This window comes from Xylona heveae, assembly GCF_001619985.1.
Source record: "Xylona heveae TC161 unplaced genomic scaffold L228scaffold_2, whole genome shotgun sequence".
NCBI lineage: Eukaryota > Fungi > Ascomycota > Xylonomycetes > Xylonales > Xylonaceae > Xylona > Xylona heveae.
Genome location: NW_017264194.1, coordinates 1,856,517 through 1,883,034, shown reverse-complemented (window position 1 = coordinate 1,883,034; position 26,518 = coordinate 1,856,517). Strand labels below are relative to the sequence as shown.

The 26,518-nt window shown below is 48.8% G+C and overlaps 7 protein-coding genes across 7 annotated transcripts; 4 read left to right on the top strand and 3 right to left on the bottom strand.

Annotated features, from left to right (window-relative positions):
- Positions 1-185: 185 nt before the first annotated feature.
- L228DRAFT_244243 (hypothetical protein) lies at positions 186-2,089 on the bottom strand. The gene has a single exon (XM_018331873.1). The coding sequence runs from the start codon at positions 2,059-2,061 to the stop codon at positions 361-363; it is 1,701 nt and encodes a 566-aa protein (XP_018190963.1). The 5' UTR covers positions 2,062-2,089; the 3' UTR covers positions 186-360.
- A 541-nt stretch (positions 2,090-2,630) lies between these two features.
- On the top strand, positions 2,631-4,101 carry L228DRAFT_258838 (Yip1-domain-containing protein). The gene is made up of 4 exons (XM_018334111.1): positions 2,631-2,901; positions 2,958-3,363; positions 3,444-3,596; positions 3,658-4,101. The coding sequence occupies exons 1-4, from the start codon at positions 2,823-2,825 to the stop codon at positions 3,905-3,907; spliced, it is 888 nt and encodes a 295-aa protein (XP_018190962.1). The 5' UTR covers positions 2,631-2,822; the 3' UTR covers positions 3,908-4,101.
- A 954-nt stretch (positions 4,102-5,055) lies between these two features.
- Positions 5,056-11,123, top strand: L228DRAFT_207484 (P-loop containing nucleoside triphosphate hydrolase protein; the record flags this gene model as incomplete). Its single annotated transcript, XM_018329720.1, has 6 exons — positions 5,056-5,412; positions 5,519-5,760; positions 5,841-6,379; positions 6,452-6,798; positions 7,023-7,166; positions 7,605-11,123. The coding sequence occupies 6 exons, from the start codon at positions 5,056-5,058 to the stop codon at positions 11,121-11,123; spliced, it is 5,148 nt and encodes a 1,715-aa protein (XP_018190961.1).
- A 357-nt stretch (positions 11,124-11,480) lies between these two features.
- On the bottom strand, positions 11,481-14,731 carry L228DRAFT_252370 (NAD(P)-binding protein; the record flags this gene model as incomplete). The annotated part of the gene is made up of 8 exons (XM_018333686.1): positions 11,481-12,268; positions 12,357-12,888; positions 12,951-13,359; positions 13,413-13,800; positions 13,936-14,025; positions 14,080-14,188; positions 14,248-14,475; positions 14,576-14,731. 8 exons carry the CDS (start codon positions 14,729-14,731, stop codon positions 11,481-11,483), a joined length of 2,700 nt encoding a protein of 899 aa, XP_018190960.1.
- Positions 14,732-15,462: 731 nt separating this feature from the next.
- Positions 15,463-17,358, top strand: L228DRAFT_244238 (P-loop containing nucleoside triphosphate hydrolase protein). The gene is given in 6 exon segments (XM_018331872.1): positions 15,463-15,749; positions 16,032-16,534; positions 16,600-16,623; positions 16,681-16,800; positions 16,813-16,816; positions 16,860-17,358. 6 exon segments carry the CDS (start codon positions 15,597-15,599, stop codon positions 16,866-16,868), a joined length of 813 nt encoding a protein of 270 aa, XP_018190959.1. The 5' UTR covers positions 15,463-15,596; the 3' UTR covers positions 16,869-17,358.
- Positions 17,359-18,072: 714 nt separating this feature from the next.
- L228DRAFT_265871 (hypothetical protein) lies at positions 18,073-19,934 on the bottom strand (the record flags this gene model as incomplete). The annotated part of the gene is made up of 3 exons (XM_018334777.1): positions 18,073-19,448; positions 19,545-19,841; positions 19,907-19,934. 3 exons carry the CDS (start codon positions 19,932-19,934, stop codon positions 18,073-18,075), a joined length of 1,701 nt encoding a protein of 566 aa, XP_018190958.1.
- Positions 19,935-21,763: 1,829 nt separating this feature from the next.
- Positions 21,764-24,073, top strand: L228DRAFT_280643 (WD40 repeat-like protein). Its single transcript, XM_018335805.1, has 9 exons — positions 21,764-21,938; positions 22,009-22,088; positions 22,143-22,214; positions 22,268-22,393; positions 22,456-22,476; positions 22,531-22,692; positions 22,751-22,810; positions 22,863-22,969; positions 23,031-24,073. Exons 1-9 carry the CDS (start codon positions 21,863-21,865, stop codon positions 23,686-23,688), a joined length of 1,362 nt encoding a protein of 453 aa, XP_018190957.1. The 5' UTR covers positions 21,764-21,862; the 3' UTR covers positions 23,689-24,073.
- Positions 24,074-26,518: the final 2,445 nt, after the last annotated feature.

The following is a 26,518-nucleotide window of genomic DNA, read 5'->3' as shown; positions in this document are numbered from 1 at the left end:
AGCGGAATTGGAATTGGAAGCGGATGTCAAATTGCATAGTGTCTTCGTTTCAACAAGAAGCCGCTCAAAGTGTGGCCGTGTCTGGCAGCGTTTCATTTCTTCGTTTTTTCTGCTTGCTACATCACAATACGAAGGTATCCAAAGCAGAATTTCTTTCTAATAGTTCTTTAAGCTTTACGACATATGCGGTGTATCTTGCTTCTTCTTCTTCTTCTGCTATTCATAGAGCTCTTTGTTTAGGTTTAATTACAGCAATGAGCTACATAATACAATTGGAAAAGAAAAATGCCACTTGCTATAAACGCTGAGCAATTAATCTGCAGTCAAAAAAAAATGGTTAATGCATGCCCGTCCGCTCAGTCATCCCTTTCCATTTCCCCGCAAGACGTCCTGGCCGCCTCTGCGCATATTTTGAAGGGCTTCATCAATGCTAATCTTCTTGTTCTTGACCGTTTCTTCTCGCACGGCAATGTCATCCTCAAAAGCCGCGAGCGCCTTGCGCTTCGCTCTTCGGGTGTCCTTCATTTTAGCAATCAGCTCGCCGAACCGCTCAACGAATAGATCGCCACAGTCTTCCCACTCATCAATGGTGAGGGAGGAGAAAAATCTACGTTGCTGTTCGCGTGGTCGGGCAATGACGAGATTGATTCGTTCAGAAAGAGCTTGCGCTTCCATTTCGGGAGGGAACACTGACGGAGGTGCATTTGGATCCGAGTCGAACGGCTGGTCTCTGAGTTCGGAATAATCCATCTCAGAGAATCGGGACGGATCATAATCCAATGACTCTTTCACCTCCTCGACTTCTGTATCGGCGCGGCTCGTGAGGCTTTGAAGCGTATCATCCGCTCCGCTTTCCGCGCTAGCGTCCATTGAGGCGCTGTCGGCGGATTGTGGCAGATGCTGATCCGGAGTTATGGAACCCGCGCGGTGGTGGTTTCGTTGCGGTTTTGGAATTGGACCTCGAAGAGGGAGACTGGCACTTGAAGGCCTCTCGAAAGGGCTGTTTGCGCCGCCTCCTCGCCTGCCGGCAACTTGTGCGGATTGTGCCTTTGACCGTGGCTGTGGGGATTGGTCGTTTCTGGGAATTCCACGCTGTCTTTGTCTGTCGTAGAGTAGTTTCGGGGTGGAGTAAACCTTCTGCGCAGTGCCAGGTGCATCTTGTCGTTTCCGAGGTGTCCATTGCGGAGCAGTGTGTTTTTGATATTCTGCCGTGTTTTCTGGCAGGGTTGCACTCACGAGCTCTACCTCGTCGTCTGATCCGCCTGGTGTAGTAGGCGGATACGATTCTTGAGGGCTGTATGGTCGGTTTTGCTCATACAGTGACTGGTTTGTGCTTCTTTTGTTGTTTTTGGAGTAGAAGTTTGAATTGGATTGCCCAAAACGGGAAGACCCCATCGCCTCTTGCGCGTTCATCATGGCATTCATATTTGCAGCCTGCTGCATGAGTTCTGAGAATTGGTCGGCGGGTATCTCGGTCTCGGCGTTGTGGTCATTCACTGGTCCGAATTCGTCATAAGGTTGCTCAGAGTGGTAGTCGTCCGCGTTTCTTTCAGTCAATGTCTCTTCATGTGCTGGCTGGAGCCCTTCAGGCCAAGTTTGGACGTGCGCATCGTCCTCTTCCTCTTTGATATCGTCTTCGTGCGCAACACCATTTTGTAGATTTTGCTCGTTTTGGACTTGCCCGCTGGTAGAAATTTGTAGCTCGCTCACCGTGTCGTCAATCCCTTCGGCATCGGTGTCCCAGGCTGAAGGAAGGTTGCGGTTACGCTCATCCCACGACGTCGTGTCGATATCTTTGCCATTTTGCTCGACTTCAGCAGGGTATATTCGCTCTGTGGTCGAGCTGCGGCTTAGGTTTGGGCTGGTTATACTGCCAAGCCTGCGGGCATGCCATATCGATACTGGAGGTTGGGGATTGCTGGCCGGGGCGTCTGCGTCGGCTCGACTCCCAGAGTATCGGCGACTGGAAAACAGAGGCGTCTCTGGCCGTGAGTTTCCGTCTGGCTTTGGCGGTGCAGGTAGCTGTGTTCGTCCTCTGACGAAGGTTGAGAGGCTGGCCATTGCGTTCATTGTATTGAGGCAAGTAAGGGCTGCCTTTACGTAGGTCGCGAGCTTCACTTGGAGTGACGCGTGATGTCAATACGGTGCCGGTCAATCAGGCCCAATCGACGGCCAATTTAGAGAATAATTCCACCCTTCGATAAAACTCAAGCAGACAATTATAAATTAGGGGTTTTAATTGCCAGATTTCTTTTATTTACATCTCACGCGATAATAATATTTTTGAGCGTAATATCTATTTATGGTTTATTCGCGAATATATATTTCTCGAAAATTTACTCCAAGCTTCATTTTAAGGAGACTCAGGATTCCAAGTCATGAGATTGAACTTTAAAAGACACAAGAATGTGCAACTTCGAGACCAGTAATTTTATGTCCAATCCATCATTTACAATTGAATATTTGAAGCCGTGTAACTCCATATGTTGACGCTGTTGCCTGCTACGGTTGAGATATTAACAGCGTAAATGGTATATCGTACCCGCCGTATCGGTATATTGTCCCTCCGTAATACGTAAGGTGGGCGACCCTTCCCAAGGACGCGCAGCTCGGCCCTTGTGAAGCAGTGAAGCTGTTAAGGATACGGTAGTGCATTTACTGAGCTGTTCCACCGACAACAGACTTTTGTGCCTCACAAACAGTTCCTTAATGAGATCGTAATTGCGATCGGAGAGTTTTCTTTTCTCATTCTTTTAATTACCATCTACCGTACTTAGACCTCTGATAATAATTATTCCACTTTTTAATCCGCAACCGCAATTATGGAAAGCGCATCAGCGAATCCATATGAGCACTACAACCGCAACTCTATTGAGGAGGACCTCATTGATCCAGATGATGGTAACAAGCTCTGGCCTTTATTTCAAGATCAAATAACTAACTCTTGCATGCCCCAGCTGGCTTGAATGATTTGGATGACCCGCTCGCTCCTCCAACGTCATCTGACCGTGAGCCATTGACTGGCAACATTCAATCGTCCTCCAACGGCCCAATCTCTCAATCTTACTTAACATCGTCGATCCCGGGCGAAGACCGTCGCGCACCTACAAACACAATAGACGAAAGTGTATGGCAGACTTTATCACGAGATCTATTAGCCGTTTGGGAGAAGATGAGACAGGTGCTTTGGCCGAAATATCTCCTCGGGGGTTTATTGCAGAGAGGCGGTGGCATCGGCGGCGCAGAGAGAGGAGAAGGAGGCAGCTTAGCAGGTGGTGTTAGAGGGCTTGCTGGCAGATGGCCAGACGCCGATGTTGTGCTTCAAGGTGGCATGAGTGAGGGCCTCCGGGACTGGGATCTATGGTAAGATCTTACCACTTACTGAGCAAATGCTGTTGGGAGCGTTTAGGAGTATTGGCTTGGTTGCTAACTGTGCTTGAAAGGGGTCCCCTCGTATTTTGCTTGTTACTTAGCTTGCTATTGTCCATGACTGCGTCGAAGGAACAAAAGTCGCTGGTGTTCTCCGGAGTGTTTGCCATGGTCTGGATAGGTGAAGCTGTCGTGACGCTTCAGATCAAGCTCCTCGGCGGCAACATGTATGACACTGTAACTCTGATTCGGGGAAAGATACCTGTTGACTGACATTTCCTGCTCTAGCTCGTTCTTCCAGTCCGTGTGCATCATTGGCTATACGCTATTTCCACTGGTGATTGCTGCAATGCTGAGCGCGCTCCACCTCATTACCATTGCGAGAATACCAGTGTATATTGTTCTCGTCTTATGGTCTCTGGCTGCCGGTGTCAGCATTCTTGGCGGCTCCGGGGTAGTTCGAAACCGTGTAGGCATTGCCGTCTACCCGTTACTCGTCTTCTACGTGGGCCTCGGCTGCCTTTGCTTTATTAGCTAGTGCTATGCTCGTTGTCTGACCTCCGCGAAGCTGTGGCATTTCTTTTCGTGTTTCAATGGGGCTTCCAAGGAATGCCCCATCTCGGACCAGTAGCTCTTCTCCAGTTTATGCATATTTTAGTTCGTTCACATGCTCGGCATCTATTTTACATGGACCGCTGCTTCGTGGACAATCATCTTATCAACTATACCAAGAAAAGTATGAGCGTTAATTTGCTCTTCAGCTTGAAATACATCTTTTGAAGCAAACGGTTGTCTGATGATAATATATCTCGTATCAGCTAAATGCAAGCTCTCAGCGCATACGTCTTCTTCAAGTCAGCTGCACCATTTGAATAGTTCTGGTAACCGAATGTGACACGTTCTTAGTCTTCAAAATTTCCGAAACAATTCCCAAGTCGGCGTTTCATAGATGGCCCAATCGCCTTTTGAAATGGACTGTTCGGATCTTTACAAATAGCCATGGTGGAATCACGAAAGTACAAGCTGTTTGTCTGACGTATCATCATTAGCCGATACAACTCGGTCTCGGTAAATGTTGGCAGGCGCAACCGCAATTCCCCAATTCGACTGCTTTGGTGCCGCCAAGTCACAAGGGTAAGTTACTGCGGTAGACCGTCCTTCTTGCCCACTACCCACTCAAAACACAACATTGGTCCCCTCCAACACCCGCCGATAATACGCAAAACACCACCCTGGGGCTCCTTGACCAACAGCCACCTTATCGCATTGTGGTTACCGCACCCCGCTGCTACGCTCATCTGGGACGTGTGAACCCTTGGCCGGCAGCAGCTTCGTTGCACTGGCTCGCTTCCTTTGCGTCTCTTTGCCTTCTCGCCTTGACAGCAACGTACTCTGACACCTCGCTGCGCCGCTGTTGTTACAACGCACGTTGTGCAGAATACCAAGAGTGATCGCCTCGCCATACTGTCAGTCGACTTCGACTTTTCAAACCGCCCTGCTTCCATTCAATCTTCCGACGCGCCTGTTAGTCTTCTCGAAGGTGCAAAAATTCGCATATCGCATATATTGTACTGCGGGGGTTGACTGGCATCTCCCTAGGCACTGTTCCAATCAGAAATGGCTGCCTCACCGAAACATCACAGCGCAAATATCGATCTCGCCGACGAAGCGAACCGGTCACCCCGAATGGAAGCAACTCACGATGGGGACATAACGAACGATGCCGGTTCGGTGGGGGATAGCGACGCAGGCGAACGCCCTGTTCGCGAAAAGTTCAAGAAGACATCCATTGCGTCAGGCCCCAATCCGGATCTGCCACCTGAAAGCTCTGCTGAAGGAGAGAAGCCTGCCTCCTCGGAACTGCGACAGGAGGAGGGAGGCGAGCGAGGAAGGTCGACGAAGAAGCGATCATTCGACGACCTGGAAGCGGAGGCCGCGCAAAGTGGAGAGGCTACGGCAGAAAAAGAAGAGCGCCGCACAAGAAAGAGATCTAGGGATATGCAAAATGAGGCGCCAGATCAGGAGCGTAGCGCCTCAAAGGACGTTAGGGCCTCGGCAGAAGGCAACGGGACGGAAGGTTTGATGCTTCGAAAACGTAGAGAAAGGTGCAAAAGCTAAATCAAGTTATGCAGGAACCGCTCCCAGCCAGCTAGAAGGTCCCGCAATAGATGTACCGGTTCCTAAAAGAAAGAGGAGCAGAGAGCAGTTCGACAAAGACTCGGTCAAAGCGGCGGGACAACCAGGAACTGAGGAAAAGGTTCTTGTCGAGACTAACGAGGTCGTTGAAGAGAGTCGGCCGGGAAGAGCAGCTAATGATGAGCCCGAGAAGAAACGACATCGCGATACGTCGCAAGAGCCAGAGAAGGCGAAATCAACCGAGACAAAGGTAGGGTATCAGAGGCCCTTTGAAAAGCGATACCTCGATGGCATGGCATTGATAAGCTCCGTGTGATGCAGATACCACCCGGCAGCGGGTTTTCGAATACCTCCGCCATTTCACCGTTCGGCGCTCTTGCCGCCAAAAAATCACCTTCACTTGGAGGTGCTTCCAGCTCAGGAGGAAATGTCCAGACCGACAAAGCTGAGACTTCCGCAGAAAAGTTCGCGGCTTCTGGTTTTGGTGCCCTTGCTAGTTCAGCGGCTTCTCCGTTTGGAACATTGGCTGCATCATCGGGCAAGGCAAGCCCCTTCGCTACTCTGAACTCCGGCGCTGGTAATGCTTCACAATCAGGTACATCTTTCGGCAGTGGTTTCGGTTCGTCTGCCTCTGGGTTTGGAAAGCTCGGAACGGGCTTTGGATCGAGCTTTGGAGGTGGTGGACTGAAGAGCTTCGCTTCCCATGATGGCCCTGGCGTTATTGGAATAAGTGATAAGCCCGCCAAGCCCTTTGGAGCGCCGCCAGATGACGAGGAAGAGGAAGAAGCAGAGGCAAATGGCAACGATGAAGACACGCCAGGCGGCTCAGAAGATGCCAAGGACAAGGAGGATAAGCCTTTCCGACCGCAAGCCGGTAAGATAACCTTCATAATTATCTGAGTACATGAGCAGCATTCAAAGAGATACTAACGTTCAATTTCCATAGTGGAAACTGGTGAGGAGGGCGAACACACCGCCTTTTCTTGCAGATGCAAGCTTTACGCGTTTACCAACAAAGAATGGAAAGAGAGAGGTCTCGGTGTTTTGAAGGTCAATGTACCGCAGACTGATGAAGAGTCTGACAAAGAATCGCCCCCCGCACGACTCGTTATGCGTTCGGATTTTGTTCACAAGGTCATCCTCAATGTCCCAATTAAGGATATGAAGCTTGGCGGAAAGGGAAAGAGCCTAACACTGTTTGAACTTCTTGATGGGAAGCCGGTCCCATTACAATTGAAGGTATGTCTTTCCGACTGCTTTTGCAATACCTTCGGAATTCGGCAACTAATTCTAGTACTATTCTAGGCCAAATCTGATGAGATAGCTTCGGAATTGCGGGAAAAGATCTTGGAAGTGCAGAAGACGCTGTAAGTGCCGGGTGATGAGTTTTCGGGGAGGTGCTCGAGATTGATACCCCAATCGCCATTGTCTTACTGGCGTTAAAGAAGCCCAGTCATTTCTGTGGCACTGGGAAGCCGTGGTTGTTTGGAAATTTACGGATAAGAGCCTGACTGTAGGGTGCCGGGAAATGTTTCAAACCTCGTTCCTCTGCCCGACTCAAATCTTACAGCCATCTTGAATCGTACATTTCTTCAAAAGGCATATTTTACAGAAGGAGAACTGGCCTAAATGCATCTCGAGCTTTGAGTAAATGCCACCGTGTATAGCAGAAATGATTAGATCTCAAAAAGGCAGAAACAAATAGAAGCATTAATAAGTTCCATTGCATGACACTGGCGTTTCGCAGCCGCTTCGGGGCACTATGAGTAAAAATAAATAAATTTCAGCTCCAAACATTGATACAAACCCTTTAGATTGGTAAATATAAAATGTAATTCTGATAATTGCGGAGATGTCAGGGGAAAAATGCCATTTATTATAACAGATTAAGACGCTGTCTTTTTTTTGAACCCATGTCAAATTATGACGACATGACTGTTGACGGGCTCGCGAATGGATGCGCGAATCGACGCGCCTCTACTTTGACGTGAACATCCTATCCATACGCCAGGAGGCAGCACGCAAGCTTAGGGGCAATATCCAAGGCTCAAACCATAGATCCTGATGTTTATGCTCGAAAGAGTTTTCTCGTTTGCGAGATGACCAAGCTGCGGGCGGCAACGGTCTCTAATAAAGTCGTCAGAAAAGGGAAGCGAAAAGCCTCCGAACTGGAAAATGGAACTCCCACCGATCCCGCCAGTGAAAATCCATCGACGACAACTCAGACAGTACCTACCAAGACTCATGATGGTGGAAAGAAGTCCCGCCGCTCGGGGAAATCAGCTTCAGACTCCACACCGGCGCTGGTCCGCCAAGATTCGTCGAACTTCGTCAATAGTAATGTCCCATGGCCAGAACATTTCACAAAGCTTGGACAGATCCACAAAGCATTGAACCTGGTCTATACATTTTGTTGTACGAGAAAACACTTGGCAACAACCTTTGACAACATCAAGTCAGCTGTCGAAAGCCACGTAAAACGACCTTTGATAATAGCGGACATTGGTCAGATCAAGGCTCTGGTCCCTAACGCGATAAATTTCTCCTACGTGGACGAGGCAAGCTTGGATGTCCTTGTGGAAGGGTCTGGAACTAAAGTTCGACAAGTGGACCATTTTGCCCCGCTGGAGACGCCAGATGAGGGTAGTCACAATGGTGCTAGAGAAAGGAGAGGAAGGGAAGTACTCTTCTTCGAATTCATTGATGGCGATCTCAAGCGTCAGGTCCTGCAGCCAAAAACAGGGAAGCCTGTGAATCCAGTCAGGAAACTTCGAGAGGAGAGATTGAAGATGCCCGTCTACAGTCAAGCGCAGATGATGAAGATGATTGACAAGAGGAATACCAAGTTTACCTCTGCGGTTAACGCTTTCCTCAACCAATCTGCTGCAGATGGGGTTGATCCAGTATCCCGTCTGGAAGAAGAGCTGAGTGACTATATTCCTGTCATTTCAAAGGAGCGGAGCGCAACTCCTGCAAGGCAAGCCTACGCAAAACTGCCCGCTAGGATACCAGAGGAACGAGCCTCCATAGCAGACATCATTAAAGAAATCAAGTCACTAGAGTGGTACACTGGTCAGATAGTCCCTGATGGGCATCGAGTATTTGACCCCCAACCTCCTGTTCATGGCGAACTAGAATTTCAATTGTCGCAGACATTGGTCAACGCGCTGTACAATACTCGAGAGATCACGCAACTCTATTCACACCAAGCGGAAGCAATAAACCATCTGTATCATGGACGCCATGTTATTGTATCCACCTCTACGAGTTCAGGGAAATCTCTCATCTATCAGATTCCAGTTTTGCACGAACTAGAGCAAGATCTCAATACTAGAGCAATGTACATCTTCCCGACAAAAGCTTTGGCTCAAGATCAACGAAGAAGCTTGAAAGAGTTGATGAGCCTCATGCCTGGGTTGGAGAATCTCGTTGTCGAGACCTTTGATGGCGATACACCCATGCAAGACAGGAATCGCATAAGAGATGAAGCAAGAATCATCTTCACCAATCCGGACATGTTACATATAACAATTCTGCCCCAAGAAGAGTCATGGAGAACTTTTCTCAAGAATCTCAAATACGTCGTTGTCGACGAGCTTCACGTATACAACGGTCTCTTTGGGTCCCACGTTGCCTTCATTATGAGAAGACTTCGACGAATATGCGCCGCGGTTGGAAACCACCATGTAAAATTCATTTCATGTTCAGCCACGGTTGCCAATCCGGAGGAACACATGAATACCATCTTCGGCGTGGATGACGTTGAACTAATTGATTTTGATGGTTCGCCTTCTGGTCGAAAGGAATTTCTATGCTGGAACACTCCATTCAAGGACCCAGCTGATCCCTCCTCGGGCCGGGGGGATGCCATGGTGGAGTCCGCCAAACTATTCTGTCAACTTATATTGAGAGGCGTAAGGGTCATTGCTTTTTGTCGCGTTCGCAAACAATGCGAAGTGCTCGTAGGCGCTGTCAAGTCCGAGCTGAGGGCACTCGAGCGACCAGAAGTCATGGCGCGCGTGATGGGCTACAGAGGCGGCTACACACCACAAGATCGAAGGCAGATCGAGAAAGAAATGTTCGAAGGCAAACTGCTCGGCATCATAGCGACAAACGCCCTCGAGCTCGGTATCGACATTGGCTCTCTCGACGCCGTAATTACCGTAGGGTTTCCATACAGCATCTCCAACCTGCGCCAGCAGAGTGGCCGAGCTGGACGACGTAACAAAGACTCCTTGTCCGTGCTGCTCGGCGACTGTTTCCCCACAGATCAGTACTACATGGAGAACCCAGATGAGATATTCACCAAGCCCAACTGTGAACTGGGAGTCGATCTACAAAACACGCTCGTACTCGAAGGACATCTTCAGTGCGCTGCATACGAGATGCCAATTCGCCCAGACGAGGACCAAATCTATTTCGGTGAAAACCTCCCTGAGCTCGCGCAGGACCGCCTGGTCAAAGACCCTCTGGGGTTTTACCACTGCCATGAACGATTCCGTCCACATCCGTCGCGGTTCGTCGCCATCCGCGACACAGAAGACGGGCACTTCGCCGTCGTCGACATCACCAACAACCGCAACGTCGTGCTCGAAGAAGTCGAACCGTCTCGGGCCTTTTTCACCATCTACGAAGGTGGCGTCTATCTCCACCAAGGCCAGACATACATTGTCAAGGAATTCTCCATTGACTCGCGCCTGGCCCGCGTCGAGCGCGCCAACATCGACTGGACCACCCAGCAACGCGACTACACCGACGTCGACCCCATTGAGACCGAAGCCATTCGGCGCATCCCAGACTCCCTCTCCCGCGCCTTCTACGGCAGCATCAAAGTCCGCATGGTCGTCTTTGGTTTCTTCAAGGTCGACAAACGCCGCCGCATTCTTGACGCCGTCCAGGTCGACAACCCCCCCGTCGAGATCCTGTCCAAGGGATTCTGGCTCGACGTGCCCTCCAAAGCACTCGAGATTCTTGCCTCCCGTCGCCTCAATGCCGCCGCGGCCATTCATGCCGCCGAACACGCCCTGCTTTCTCTCATGCCCAATTTCGTCATCAGCATGCCCGGCGACGTCCGCACAGAATGCAAAAACGCCCTCAAGGAATTCGCGCGCCGCGAAACCTCGCGCAAACGTCCGGCCCGACTGACCTTTTACGATGCCAAGGGCGGCGCCGCAGGCTCAGGGATTTCTACAAAGGCATTCGAGTTTGTCGATCTGCTTTTACATCAGGCCTGTGATCGCGTCGCGGCGTGCCATTGCCAAGATGGCTGCGTCGAGTGCGTTTGCTCGGAACGCTGCAAAGAGGCGAATCTTGTCCTGAGCAAGGCTGGCGCATCGGTCATCTTGCGTTGTCTCTTGAATCTCGACATTGATATCGATTCCCTGCCCTGGGGCCCCGAAGACGAACTGACACCCGCGGGAATCGAGACGATCATTGCTGCAGAAGAAGTCAGACCGGCCAGAGGCACGCTGATTCAAGTACTTGATATTGAGAGGAACGCAGTCGGGTCGTCGTCAAGACGGGCACAAGGGAAGTCAGTTGTCGCGGGAACCGTGGGCGGGGATAACGGTCATGGGGATGACTCGGCGGTGATTATAAAGGACGAGCCAGATGATTGAGACAGTACAGTGTGTAGGCGTACCGTCGGATGCCCCACCTTTTGTCTACATTACACAGCGCACGAACTTTCGCCATTAGGGTTCAATGTGGACTCGATGGGTACTACATTGTGCGAGACAATGGAAACGCTTAATCACAATGATTTTAGGTTGCGCATGTTGATCATCTCGAAAAAGAGAGAATGGTATTCGAGATTTACCTACCAAATTGCTAACCCCAAAAAAGCAAAGCAAACAAAGGGTACATCAACTTGAATACCTTATCAATCTCTTTCAATAGCATATATGCCCAGCTTCAACCGTCCTGCGGCGGTTTTTGTTTATATATGGCACGCAACAACCCAATCAATGCATCATTCAAAGCTTTCCCTTATCAGTTACTAATTCTGCTCCCGCTCCGGCAATGCAGATCTTGCCCGTCTCGACAACTCTGGTCTGGAAAACGACCTTGTTTCCCTCCTTCCACATTTCTGTGCGCAGAGTCTGGCCTGGCAGCACTGTCCCGGCAAAGCGAACTTTGATATTTCGGTACGGGCCAAACTTCAGGAAGAGGTGTTTGGCTGAAATGCCAAATGTGCAGAGACCGTGCAGAATGGGAGTTTTGAAACCTCCGACCTTGGAGAATTCTGGGTCGATATGCAACGGGTTGCGGTCGCCACTCAGACGATACAATGCTGCTTGTTCCTCGACAGTCTTCTCCTCGACAACGACATCTGGATTCCGCTGTGGCGGCTTGTAATTTGCCGTCGCAGGCCCCCGGTCGATGCCCTTTTTTGGTCCACCAAACCCACCAGACCCACGGATGAATGTGGTGAACTCGTTGTAGAAGACGTCTTCGCCGGTATTCTTATCTTTTGTGGTAATCCCAGAAACTACAATGGCGGCATTGCCTTTATCGATAACATCGACAAGCTTGGCGTAAGAGACGAGGGAGGCGGAAGTGGGAATCGGAAATTTGCGAATCTCAAGAAATTGTTCACCGTGTAAGAGCATCATGGGAGAAAAGTTTGGTACAATGTCATCATAGTTGTATGATGCCTTCGTTCCAAACGCTGGGATAACACCGAAGCTTGGGAGCACCTGGAAGTTCTCGTCTCCTTCAAAGACAAGCGGCAACTCGGTACGCTTGGCTCCAAGACCGAGGTCTGTACAAGTTTAGTATTAGCATGAGGCCTTCATGGCTTTAAATATAAAGAAAGGAACAATGGCCCAATGAAGCTCAGTGAAACTCACTATAGAGAATGACATCACGGTCGTCGTAGTCAAATTCAGTGCCTTCTGCATCGGCTTTCTTGGCTGCTTCAATATTCTTGATGAATTCATTCTCAGAATCTTGTTGACCGCCATTGCTACGATTTTCAAAATTCGCCATGATACTCTTCAGTCCATCTTGAGGGTCCTCGGGATGGTCGGCACGGCCGTCGTCGAAGTTAATAATGCGCGTCCACTGTTCTAGAACAGCCTCGGGAGTGAGCTTCACATCTATCGGGAAGCCGTGTCCGCCACTGCGCTGCCACCTTGTCTTGGCAACGAAGCCACTTCCCACCTCAAAAAGCCCACCTGTCGGCGGAGGGGGAACCTTGTCAGAGGCAAGGAGTACCACAAGTGGCGCAACATAGTCTGGCTTGAGGGCCTGAACCATTTCTTCAGGCATGACTGTCCGAGTCATATTCGTGCCTGCGTTCGGTGCAATCGTGTTTACATAGATGTTGTATTTTGCGCCTTCACGAGCCAAGGTGCGAGAGAAGCCCAAAATGCCCGCTTTCTGTAGAGAAACCGATATTAGCAATTTTTTCCAGATTTGACCATACTGGGAAATCGACTCACCGCTGCGGCATAGTTTGCCTGACCAAAATTGCCGTAGATGCCACTGGTGCTAGTCGTGTTGATGACTCTGCCATACTTTTGTTTCAAAAAGTAGGGCCAGGCAGCCTTGGTAGCCTTGTATGTGCCTCGAAGGTGAACGGCAACGACCTGATCCCACAGTTTCTCGTCCATGTTGGCAAATGCCTTGTCGCGAAGAATCCCGGCATTATTGACCAAGATGTCAATGCGCCCAAACGCATCGATAGCGGCTTTGACAACGACTTCGCCATCTTCGGCAGAAGCTTTGCTTGCAACAGCCTTTCCTCCCAGCTTCTTAATTTCTTGCACGACGGTATCTGGATTGACAAGATCATTTACCACGACGGAAGCTCCAAGTTTAGCGAATAAAAGTGCATAGGAGCGACCAAGACTTTAGGTATGAATCAGTAGAGCGCATATCAATAGGAACCTTCAGGTACTCACCCTCCACCGGCACCAGTAATAAGTGCCACCTTTCCCTTAAAGTCCAGCGTCTCACCAGGATCATTGCTGGAGAGCTTCAACCCTTCTTCTAGCTTCTCCATAAAGTTGGCTGTCCCTTGCGGGTGCTCTGGTTCTGAGAAGTCATTAACGTCCTTCCAGCGCTTGAGGATAGCTCCAGGGGTGAGCGTTGAATCGGTCTTGAGTAAGGCGCCCTTGGCACGCTCCCATCGAATCTTGGCAACATGACCACCGCCAACTTCAAAAATGGACCCGGTCTCGATTTCATTCGATGAGTGTACGAGTACGGCGACGAGCGGAACCACCCAATCTGGTTTCAGACTCTCCAGAACGTCTGGAGGCATGACAGTCTCAGTCATGCGGCTAGCAGCTTTTGAAAGCGTTAGTATTTCCCAATTATCTTTCTTTGACCTCGATAAGCTGGATTCAGACATTAAAGAGCTCAAGGGATCTGATTTTGATTTTCTTCCAGGCAAAGATGTCTATGGAGAAAGGAAATGCTTACCTATGGGCGCAATCACATTCACTAAGATGTTATATTTCAGGCCCTCCTTTGCCAGAGTCTCCGTAAAGCCAACTTGTGCAAGCTTGGCAGCTACAGTTTCTGCTTAGCATAGAACTCGCGATGAAAATTGGAGAAAAAGCTGACCTGCATAATTTGCTTGTCCGAAGCCTCCAAAAAGTCCCGCTGCAGATGCAGTATTTATAACTCTGCCGTATTTCTGCTTCCGAAAGTACGGCCATGCTGCTCGTGCACACTATAGCAACAAATTAGACATTTAAAATCTCTGCGATGTCATGGGCTCTCTGGATCTACCTTATAGGCGCCTTTCACGTGCACCTTCATAATCAGATCCCAGTCTGCATCCTTCATGTTCTTGAAGCTGACATCCCTCAAGATGCCAGCATTATTTAGAAGAATGTCTACCCGGCCAAAGGCCTGGATGGCAGTCTCGATAATCTTCTCCCCATTCTCCACGCTGTCGTAGTTTGCCACTGCTTTACCTCCTGCTGCCTTGATTTCTTCAACGACGACATCGGCGGCCTTGGAAATTTGAGCTGTATTAGTGCATAATTTGACCAAAAGTTTGTAGCTCGAAATTCACGGACACTTAGGAATGAGCAAAATATTTTTAGATACGCACCTTGTTCGACGTTCCCTCACCTTTGAAGGAGCCGCCTAGATCATTAACAACGACATTTGCCCCTCGCGACGCAAAGAAGGTAGCATAAGCTTTACCAAGGCCACCGCCTGCTCCGGTCACGACGACTGTCTGGTTGTCGAAACGTAGTTCAGACATATTGGAAAGATGTTACATAGAGTACAGCTTCAGAGCAAGGTCTCAGAGAATACAAAAATGCATTGATGAAGAAAAAGCGAAGTATTATCAGCTGTTGGAAAGCTTAGAAAGAAGAGGTGAGGTCAGCCAAAGCTAGGTGTATAATGGATCAAGAGTGTCGAGCCCGCGAAAGTGAACCTCGGCTTATTGGACCTTGCACTACTATCCAGGGTCGAAACTCACTCCGTTCGCAGAAGCCGAGGCGGCGCCGGCTATTGAAGGAGAGGGTCTTTACAAGGGAAACCTTATTCAATAGAAAATAATAAATAAGCATGTAATTTATTTGTGATCTTTGTTCTCTCTCTCTCTCTCTCTCTCTCTCCCTCTCACTTTCTTGCTGGCAATTATTTGGCTTTTAACCAGATTGAACGTGCAAGGTTTTGTAAGTTGGTAACATAAGGCATAAACAACCGAACGAAGGTCTATGCGAGGTAATGGCGACATGAAATGAAAGCCAAAGCATTCGTCACATGAAAACGTGGGGTAAAAGCCGAACGAACGCCAATCCGGGCCAAGTGTCAGGGGTGGGAGGATTGGAAGTTCTCAGTACTTTTGTTTTTAGTGCTTGGACGGGTTGAGTTCAGGTTGTCGCTACTAAAAGTAAATGGATGAATCTCTTGGCCAAACCGGCAGCTGTACGTCACGAGCTCGGACTTATTCGGACTTGTCCCGATGTTCCACCGCCCGAGGCAGGTTTGATCTCTCAAACTCATCACACAGAATTGCAATTACTCATTGGAGTTACAAGTAACTTACACTTTGTTCACATTTCGAACAAATAAGTGTTTCCTGTACCCTTTAGCTCTTGCGCCACAGGCTTATCTTGATGTCTCCTTTTGTCGATGACAAATCACCCCACTGCATCCCCTTCATCCTCGAGCGGCTGAAGCTTCACCAGAGAAAGTATGGCGGAGATCAACATCCCCCACCATTCTTTGTAGGTATCAACGGGATTCAAGGAGTGGGGAAAACTACCTTGGTAGGTAAATACAAAAAAGCTAGCGGGTTGCGATCCTCATAGCTGGACCAGCGGTTGATTCATTCTCAACGATTCGCAAACCGGCCAAATTCAGCCTCGTTCAATGTCATGCACCCGTCCCAATATTTGTCTTTTTTGTGCTATGTTTCTTGCATGTAAAGCATGATGATGGACTGTTTGCTTTTGCAACAGAAAATTTTGCTTGGCCTAGATCAGCATTGTTTCTCTTAAATGATCAAGCATTTATCTTGACTGACCGTGTAATTCATTGGCAAATTCAAGGTGTCTGCTTTATGTTCGACGCTTAGGTCCCCTCCATACAACCTGCCCACAGTCGTTCTATCTATCGATGATTTCTACCTTCCACATGAAGAGCAGCTGGAATTAGCTCGTCACCATCCTCAAAATCCACTGATCCAACATCGTGGCGAGCCGGGGACCCACGATCTTGTACTAGCCCAGAGTACTTTTCAAGCACTAGCAGAACAGAAATTTACCAAAATCCCTTCCTATGACAAGTCTGCGTTTGATGGACAAGGAGATCGCACCGATCCGAGTACTTGGGCCCAAGTAAATAGAGCAGGTGAAAACCCTGTGCAAGTGATCATTTTCGAAGGCTGGTGTGTTGCTTTTCGCGCAATCCCCAGCAGCGAGCTGAAGGCCAAGTGGGAGGACGCCGTTCGTCGAGCGGCCAAAAATGAGGGCCAAGGCACATTGGGAAAACATCAACTTAATAATCTAGAGTTTGTCAATGAAAGGCTCAAAGATTACGACCATCTGACAGAGTTAGTTTGGAAACGAATAAACCACATTCAGCCATATACCAAAGCTAACATTTTGATCCTCTAAGTCAGCTAGATGCTCTGATCCATTTGTAAATCTCAAGTTATCAGTTCACCTCTCCGGACGTATTGCTAACTTTAGACACCAGGGACGCTACCGACACGCGATTCGTGTATGACTGGAGGCTTCAGCAAGAAGCCGCGCTTCGATTATCAAAAGGCGTTGGGATGACGGACGAAGAAGTCATTAAATTTGTCGATGGCTGTAAGTCAACAGCACACGATTATGAGCATGGTCAAATGTGATTTATACAACTATCGAAAAACATCTGACTAAATTCTTAAAAAAAAAAATCCAGATTACCCTGCATACGAGCTGTTCACGGATACTCTCCGCAAGGGCGTGTTCATGGGGGAGCAGGGAAGACAGCTCAGGCTGATCGTAGACAAGGAGCGAAGGGTTCAGGATGTAATATTGCTATGATGAAAGAGCTCCATGCCATCTTAGATAATGCTTAGTGGAGGGTGCTGAGTTGCTATCAGGCATCATGCATATCATGGTGCTGCCAGATCTGTCAAGCATTGCGAGCTAGAGCTAATCTCTTTTAAGCGTCGAGGAGCGCGAGAAGCTAGGCCACTGCGGCGCTACGAAGGACATTACGTTATTCCAGTGTCAATTATTACCAGCTTGTGGAACTATTGTGTGCCCCTCACCGCTGGACAGGTTGATAAAGCTGATAGCAACCGGACATATAAATTTAAGTAGCGAATAGATATCAGCCACGATATCTGGTAGTACAAATGATATATCGGAATACAGAACATGCAAATGTAATATAATAAAGTTGTTCCCTTTCGAGGAGAGTATATATTTCCATAGTCTTCAGTAACAAATTCTCGGCCAAACCTGATTTACTGATCCTCTTGACGTGGGATATTGACAACCAAAAAAAAAAAAAAAAATCAAATTTATACACTTTCCACAAATTGTCGCTGTATCTAAGTCCTATTCGACATATCAGGCCGGACTTATAAATGCCTCGTAAGTAGGAGCCATGACCCTATCCCTACGATGTTCTCTTCCCGCTTGATATTCGCTTTGCATCACACAAGGCGAGACACTGACTTTTGCAAGTATGCGGTCGCTGTGATGGCGCCGGCCGCTATCATCCTCAGTGTGGTATATGTGAAGGCTATGGCACCGTGTTGCAGAGCGTTCAATGCCACGAATGCCGCGGCCAAGAAGACGAGGGCGAAGAGTTCGCTTGCAGGCGATGTGCTGGCGAAGGAGAAGTTACGGAAAGAACTACTTGCTTTGGATGCCATGGGAGAGGCGTTGACAAATCTTACTCTGTAAACTGCGATTTGTGTGGCGGTTCTGGCACCCGTTGATCGATGGCGTAATATGCGACTCGAGTGATACTGCTCCACTCAACCCAAGTACTGCAGTCGAGCTGGAGGCGATCATTGTTTGAGTTTGACCATTGTCATCATATGTTGAGGAAATAAAAGAGCCCAGGACTTCAAGTGCCTGGACGAGTTCAGGGTGGATGATGACCCCGTCTTTGATTGGCGGAATCATAGCTATAGCCAGAACCGGTGGGGTTGAAGGATTGGGATTGGTCTGTTACCCCAAAAGGATAGGTTGATTGCACGTTGCCTTGATTACCATGCGCCCATCTGTTTACTGCATTGTTTCCGTAAGGAGCCGTAGGTGGGTAACCTCCTGCGGTATTGTCTGCATATTGTGGATAGAAACCGGGAATCCGTTCACTTGCAGTCTGGTCGGGAACCCAGACAGGAAAGCCATCAGGCGGTTGGGAGAAACCCGTGGGTTTACCGCGAGTGTATTCAGTTAAACAGCCGTTAATACCAGTCAATGCCCAAGCAAAGACGGCAATCTCCCTGATCGAGTTCATGAGATCTTCGGTCGCGGATCCGTAATGATGGGTGACACCTTGGGAATCAACAGCATTCGGGCCGAAAGCTGGGACGAACATATTGGGCGCGGCTTGCTGCGGCTGCGGAACGTACGACGGTAAAATAGGCTCGGCAGTCCATGGAGAAGCAAAGAGGCCGTTGGCGAAGGGGTTAGGTGCCGACGGACGTACGGGGTCAGGAATAGCCGGCCTAGCTCGGCGCAGAATTACCACCAACCCATCAGAAGTGCAAGACACCACGGCTTCAAGTTCGATGTCCCCAGCACGCCGACCACTCGAGTCGGTGGTTTCGCCTGAGGAAGCAGGCAGAGAGGAGGTAGATGACTGTGGAACTCCTGTCTGATCGAAGACGGTAGCTCCAGAGGCGCCTTCTAGATCTGTGCTATTTCCCGATGACAGGGAATGGGACTGCACCGAGGTACTTGTGCTGCTTATACGGCTGCCTGCTTCTGTGCTGTCGCTAGACGATCCTAGGTCGCGTCGTCCCAAAGTGGCAGGATATGGTGGTCGCCTTCTTTCGCCACCATTGAGATGGTCTTCCAGGTGGACACCACCTTCTTCGTCCTCGCTACTTTGATTGCTGGATGTTTCTTCCATGCTCGTGTCGTCATCCGCATGTGTTTCCTCGCGAGGGTCTCTAAACCAGAAACGAAGATATGCGATCGAGTCATTTGCTTTGGCACTTTCCAAGCATTTAATTGCCTCGCGCAAGCAGCGTTCTTGTATACAATAATAAAAGCTTTTCCCCCGCATTTCTTCCGCGGATATTCCCAAAACGCTGGCAACCGCGTTAGAGACATACATTATAGTCAGAGTGCGGGTGAATCTGTTCAAAAACAAAGTAGCGCGAGGCTCGTGAGACAGTGTGTTTGATTGCTTTGAGAATTTGGTAGACAGATGCGTAAGCATATGATAGCGAGGATCTTTCGGAGAAGATGAGAACATGCGCCTGATGATAGGAGCCTCTACAGCTCGCTCTAATGAGTGGTTTTAGTATGACGCTTGCAACATCAGTGGATTCATCGAAACTCCTTCTCAGAGCGAGATTTTGGGGCGCCATATCATAAACTTACTTTCACTCTTCGCTCCGTGGCGATATATGCTTGTGCAAGCCACCAGGACATCATACGCAATGGTAAAACAGCATTCACATCCTACCCACTGTCCATCTTTATTCTTGATCTGGCAATAGGCCAAGACAGCGGCCTTGTCAAGCTTTACTCCTCGCCCGTGAACCTCCCTTGCAAAAGGTATCTCCTCAGGGTGGAAGTATTCCCAGCAAGACTTTCCTGTCGCCTCCTGAGGCGAGTAACCGAGTATGTCCGCGATCGAGTCAGAAGCGTAAAGGATGCGTGCATCGCGAGAAAGATCTTGAAAGAAAGGCAACAAGTCAGTGACGGGGGAACAGCAAAGCAAAAGGTTGACGGAAAATTACCATGGATAGTGATAAAAGTCGACTCCATTTTATCGTGATTGAAGCCCCGGTACTCTGTATAATTTCTCAGAAAACGCTTCGTCTGGCTCCTGTGTGGGCGAAATGGAGCTGTTGAGGTTGAGACTAGATTTCAGACTGTCTTCACAAGGAAGAAGATGTTGCAATCGCTGAAAGTTGTGCAGCAGATTCTGAGCTGGTTGACTTCCTTCGTGGAGTACAGTAGTATGTACAAAACGAGAATCAGATACTGCAGGTTGCTCCACACAAAGCTCTGAAGTGGGGTTCGAATGCCCCTAGCTGAAGAGGTTAAGCAAGTTGGGTTTTTTTGACAAACAATGGATAGAAAAGTGCTGGCCAGGAGAGGATGAACGGGTCAAGCGGTGCTAAGTAATCCGGGCAGAAGAGCCCCGCTCAGATGAGACCGTAGAAGCGTTAAAGTTCGACTTCAATCGCGATCTCGTGAGACAAAGCTGCTGTTGGCGGGCAGTCAGTCATCAGATTTGGGAAATATCATTGCGTTCCACCCGCCCTAAGAAACCGGGCCGTTGCTCGGGGGGAAAGACCGCAAGCTTGCGATTCGCTGGTAGAGTGTTGATACTGCAGAGAGCTGAATGTGCAGACAAAAAATCCGCTAAGCAGTGGAAATTGGGCAAGGGGTTGAAGGAAGGTGGGTATGCGTGCGCAGCTACGACGTTCCTCCCGAACAATTGTGACCAAGCAAAACCAATAGCGAGACTGCAGAGCTCGGCCCTTCGCAAAAGCTCGAACCTGGTGCTCACTCTTGCTCCACTTAAAACGGCTGTAACTCAATGCACCTACGTACAAAAAAGAATAATACTACGCGGAAGGCGATCATCCACTGGGGAGCGAGGGCGCAAAGGTTGGAGGCACCTGCACGACCATCCGACTGAGGAAAAGGGCACCAACCCGGCATAAGTGCGACTACCAATTACAAGGCCCGTTTCAAGGTTGACAGAGTTCCCTTTCTTGTCAGATCGACGATCTACGGGTACGAAGAACAAGAAAAGTGGTCAGCTCCATGCGCACACTTGTGAGCCTCTCCAAAATTGGTCCGGAAATATGAGAAATTGGCGTTTGTTGGATCATTCCTGGCATTGATATTTGATATATAAGGGCAGTTCCAGTCCGAGTAAGAGTGCCTCTTCTCCCGCAAATTACCCAATCCCGACACGGGGTGAACTGGAGATTGTATTTAGTCGTCTCGTGACGTAGCTAGTTGCAAGTCGGTTGCGTCATACTGCCACCGCCTAGATTTAACGTTGTAGGGTCGACGTACTCCGATAGAGGGTTCAACTCTTAGATGTTGTTTGGAGGGATTCACTACGTAGATGGTTCTACATTGCAAAAAATGCCCCAGAACACTTTTTCATGAACTGTACAATCAATGCAAGAGCAGTACTATGGCCTGAATACAGTAAAAATTTGATTTACAGTTTTGGGTGACATTGTGCCGTAGCAGGCGGCAGAAATCTGGTGCAGATAATCTTTCTGTCCAAGCGAGCTGCATCACAAGGTCGCATGGCCTTCCGTACAGACGAGAATCTTCAACGCCAATCAGAACGCGTCCTTGTTAGCAGTTTGTTGACTGCAACCAACACGTTAATCCATTCTCATAAAGAGGGAAAGCAGGGTGATCATGGACAATTCTATCTGAATGACAAGAAAAATACGTGCAAATTATCCAAAGTATGCGTGGGTTTGGTTGTCTCTGTACCCTGGGATGATTTAATCTTAGACCAAGAATCAGGAGATGTGTGTCATGGAATCTTAGAAAAGTCAGTCGGTCCGGATCAAATGAAGGCCAACATCTGTGGCATAATTCATATTCTGAAATTGATAAGTCTCTTTGGGCGACATAAAGAGGTGCACTTTCAAAATGTCTCCCAATGAATGGGACCTCCCCCAACTTAGGTCTACTCTCCGGCTAGGTGTACCATGATCCCCGCAAGCTCTCCTCTTGTCAAATCCAATGCTAACCTGTATCCCAATGGTCAAGGCTCCGACATTAAAAGTAAGCTCAACCCCAGCCAAAGGATTCGATCTTTTCCTTCTTCGGGAACCCTTTTGACCAAGCGCCGCAGCACCATTTTATGGAGTAGCATTTTATCCATATACTGCACCCGGAATTGACCCCATTTTTGCTGTAACTGGCGGTCGTGAGGTGAGCTACGTTCTATGCTAGAAGTAGGTGGTTATGCCAACGCTAATGTCGAAGACAATCATTTGTCGTCCCCTGCCTGGAAAACAAAAGGGGGCGGAAATACTCCAATGGTTTCGAGACGAAGATGTAAGCTTAGCCCATCTCGAAACACTTGTTCTTGCTGACATGTTGTCTTTTAGCAATATGCTGGCCTCAACAGCTGTGTCTGGAGCCGCGATCTTGAGACAGGGGAGCCTTTGGTCTGCGTGGCCGGGACCAGTCCAAAAGTCAAAGTGATTAATGTCAAAACCGGACAGCTTGTCCAAGTAAGTGATCCTCTGCTGCGTTAAAAATAAATTCCCTTCGATCGTCTTGTAACTCTGCAAAGACATTAATAGGCCATGGAAATGTAAGTTCGTTGCGGCGGCTTGCCGTTCAATAGCTCGACACTCATGTCCGCCAGGAAATTGAAGATCTTGCGGTATCCCCTTCTTCCCCTTCAATTCTAGCCTCCGCATCAATGGACCATTCTATACGAATCTGGAGTTTGGACTCGAATCACCAATCCAACCCTTGCAATGTAATATGTGCGGGCGAGGGACATAAGGAAGGCGTTTTGACAATTGTGAGTTGATTCGCTTTGCTTTATTCCCATTATACATCACCTTATTAATAGAGCGAAGGCGTTTCATCATACCGGACGTTACCTCGTATCTGGAGGAATGGACTGTATAATCAATTTAGTAGGTCGCCATCAAGATGTTTGATTTCCTTCGAGGCTTATTTCGGTACCAGTGGGCCCTACCGGAGCTGCCTAGTAAGAACGCTGGCAGCGATAAAACAACTATCTTACACTACCCGCATTTCTCTACAATGGCAATCCATTCTGACTATGTCGATTGGTGAGTAACAAAAACCCCGAGGAGAGAAGCGACACGTTGAGAGTCTGATTGGTGAGGATAGTATTCGATTTTTCGATGATTTAATCCTCTCGAAATCTGCCCAAGAGGGGAAAATTGTGCTTTGGAAAATTGATGGATTTTCCTCCGGAAAACCGTTTCCGAATCCAGAAACGGCTCCAACGAGTCATGATTTTCGGGAGACGAAATCCGCCTTTGGAGAAGGATACCAACGTCTTTTGCAGTTTGAAGCGCCTCAGACGGAGCTCTTTTACATGCGCTTCGGATTTTTTGACAGCCCAGGGATGCACCCGGTCTTGTCCATTGGCAACACCAATAGTAAGGTATATTTCTGGGATTTGAAGCGCTTCGAAGTATATAATCCTAATGGCGATGTTCCATTTCGCCTTCCAATAAAGCGAGGCAGAAGACCGCCTGGCATTCAACGGGAAACGAGCATAGCATCCACTACGTCAAGTAGCATCGTGCCAGGTAGCAATGACGGACAGTCGGCAATCCCTGCTGCCAGTCCTGCTGCCGCAGCTCGAAAGTACGACATCTCTGACCCCTTCAACGTAATTGAGGCACATTCTTCCATTGTGGTACCAAAAGTCAGCTTCGCAGCCCGACAGATCGCATGGAGTGTCGGCGGAGAGTGGATGGTTGTGGTGGGTGACAATGGGGTGATTGCTCTTTTTGGCCGCGAGTTGATCAATCGGTGAATCTCCGCGTGCTTCCGGTGTGTAATGCCATAGAACTGCATTCAACACCGTACAACGAAAACCATTTTGCAGCATGCGCTCCGGTACATCAACTTAGGAGAGATCAACTGACTTTCTCCCCATCTTGTGAGAGACTGAAGCTGTCTAATGATAATTGGAATTTCCGCTATGGATCTTATCAGCACTGGTCCCTTGAATACTTGGGTCGTTCTGGGGGATTGAAAGGATGTTTCAATTTTTCAGAATCATTTGTTAACTTAGAAATTGGGTTTTGTTTGGGCGGTGAAGCGGGCGCAGAAAACCATTAGAGGGAAAAGGGTCGATAGAGATTGGTTGGAGTAAACGTACAGTATGTATGAACTTGGAAACATATATCTTAATCTCTTGAAATGCTTGCCTGTAGGTTTCTCAATCTCGCAATTCATTTATTAGGCGCTTCAAACTTATCGTAACCTTTTCTCTAAATTCACGGTAGAAAAGGCATGTCGAGCCTACCGAGTGTAGGTCACGGCGCAGGTGACCATGGGCAACCAATCAATCCGTCTCTGGCCAGTAGCCGCGGTAGGGCGGCCTCTCAGTAATGCTGGATATGCATTGCATTCAAATTTATGCTGTCTTACGTACACTAACTTATTTACCAATTATATTTTCACCGACGATGTTTGACTTACAGAAATTTTACTTTGGACATCCTTGTTTTCAGACTTAAATAGCACTTTCTGTATAACATCAATTCATCATGATTTGATTGAAGGTTTCTGATTGCGGGGTGCAGTTGAAGGCAAACATGTCTGTCTCGCCACTTGCATACGGTCCTTGATGCTTTTGTGTACTGTCTACTAGAGTATGCGGACAACCCGTAACCCGAGCGGCATTTTTAAGACTGAATAAACGAGAGCGTAGTCAGAGGGATGAATGTAAAGCTAATGTCTAAGTTCAGCTGCGGTGGCAAAGAAACTGACAGCGAAGCTTGACAACTTTTCCTGCTCGAACATCTCGCGATATCCGCAGCCCAAGTCTCACTAGATCCCGGCTTCTGTTGTACAGCACCAACTCGCTGGGCGTATATCAGCTAGCCTAACCTTGAAGCATACGATGCATAAAAGGTCATACCGCCTTCAGATTCTCCAAGCGAGCTCTTTTCGTGAGCAAGGACCCTAATAATGAGAGAAGAATCCATCCAAGGGTTGCTCGGAGCTGACCGAGAGCTATCAAGCGCGGTCTATATTTTGGATCGCGTGGGAACCTCGGAACCCCAGTCTCGGGTTCCTGACAACCGACACTAGACCGATTTAAGGGCCCAAATCAAAGTTGAACTGTACGTACTACTGTAGAGCTCGGACGTTTTCCCCCTCAGTCTCCACATCTTCTTCATCATCATCACTGACTTACGGGACTCAGAGTCACGTTACTCTCCGCCAGCGAACGACCGGCCTTGTGGCGCACCAGACAGGCGATTCTTGAGCACCTGAAGAGCCCCGGTGGAGGCTGCTCTTTCATGCTCTAGATCCGCCACACTTAGCTACCTTTTCAGCAGAGCACACCCAGCCCTTTGAGCCGGCGAGGTTTTTCGGATGCGATTATCGCAAACTACGTTCACGTGGATGGTTATGGCTTGAGGCAGCATTATCTTGACCGCCTGCGTCTCCGCCTCAAGCAGCCATGTTGCCATGACACCGTCTCTTTTTGGTCTCTTTCCGGTAATGCGATAAATTGTCATGAGCGCGCAAAAGCGGCCTGCCAAGATTGTAAATAACTGCTTCGCCGTAACTAGACCAGGTCGGGCGATATTACTGGGCAAAGCTGATCTCCAGCAAATCAGCACATCGGGCATTATTGTGGCTGGCCCACAACCAACTGTAGCCGATCATTTGGTGGACAGGGTAATGTTATTATCAATCTCAGCGTGAGCCTCACCTTACGGTCATCGTGCCCCTGGGACGGGGAAAGTTACCTAGATTCGCAAGCGCCCTGGCTAGTTAAGTGGCGGGAGGGGATTCCTGGTGCTCACCAAGGTAACGCTTTGTTCTGTGGTCGCTTGCAATTCCGTGTCTACGACCTCTGGACGTAGGCTACCTAACTGCTGTGTGCCTGGCGCCCCGCTTCTTTTCTAAATTGCAAATGATACCTGCATAGAGTCTTGAGTGAAAATGACAGGGTCAACAAGGATTTTGCACGCCAATGGAGTAAGCATCAAAAACAAAGTAAGACCCTGTCCATGAGCCGTACTCCGTATAAGCAAAGACCTCTCGTAATCCGTACGACGTAACTGAGATCAATTTGCCGTGAGTAAAGGTACAGTGGACTTCTATTTCTGGTTCTTCGGGCCAACCCTTACCGACAGGCCTAACGTCATACGGGTTCAACACGCGAACAACATGGACCCCAGGGGACTTATCCACCCCTCGCATGCTTTTATTGCGGCCAAGGGTAGAGACAAAGGAAGATCTCCCGTATTTTTGACAGCTGCTCACAGATTTGACACCAATGACTTTTCTCTCCTGGCGCCCGTGTCGTTGTCTCGAGTGGGATCAAGCCAAGAAGAGCTCAGCTCGGAGAAAGGGACAAGATGCTCATGTCTGTGTACCTAGCAAGCTAATCCGCCATTGAGTTTAGCGGATAGTCTGATTGAAGCCCTTCTGATTCCACCGGCGCCGACCTGGATGCATAGTCAGGCTTGCCTAAGCTGCAACGGGCGTACGACCCCACGCACCAAAACAACGTGCCTTTGGCCGTCTCCATAGTATAATGGTCGGATGCCGCGAACCACGCCGCAAAGTGATTGGCTAAATGGAGATGATCAACCCCGAGTTCCATGCTCCGGCTACGC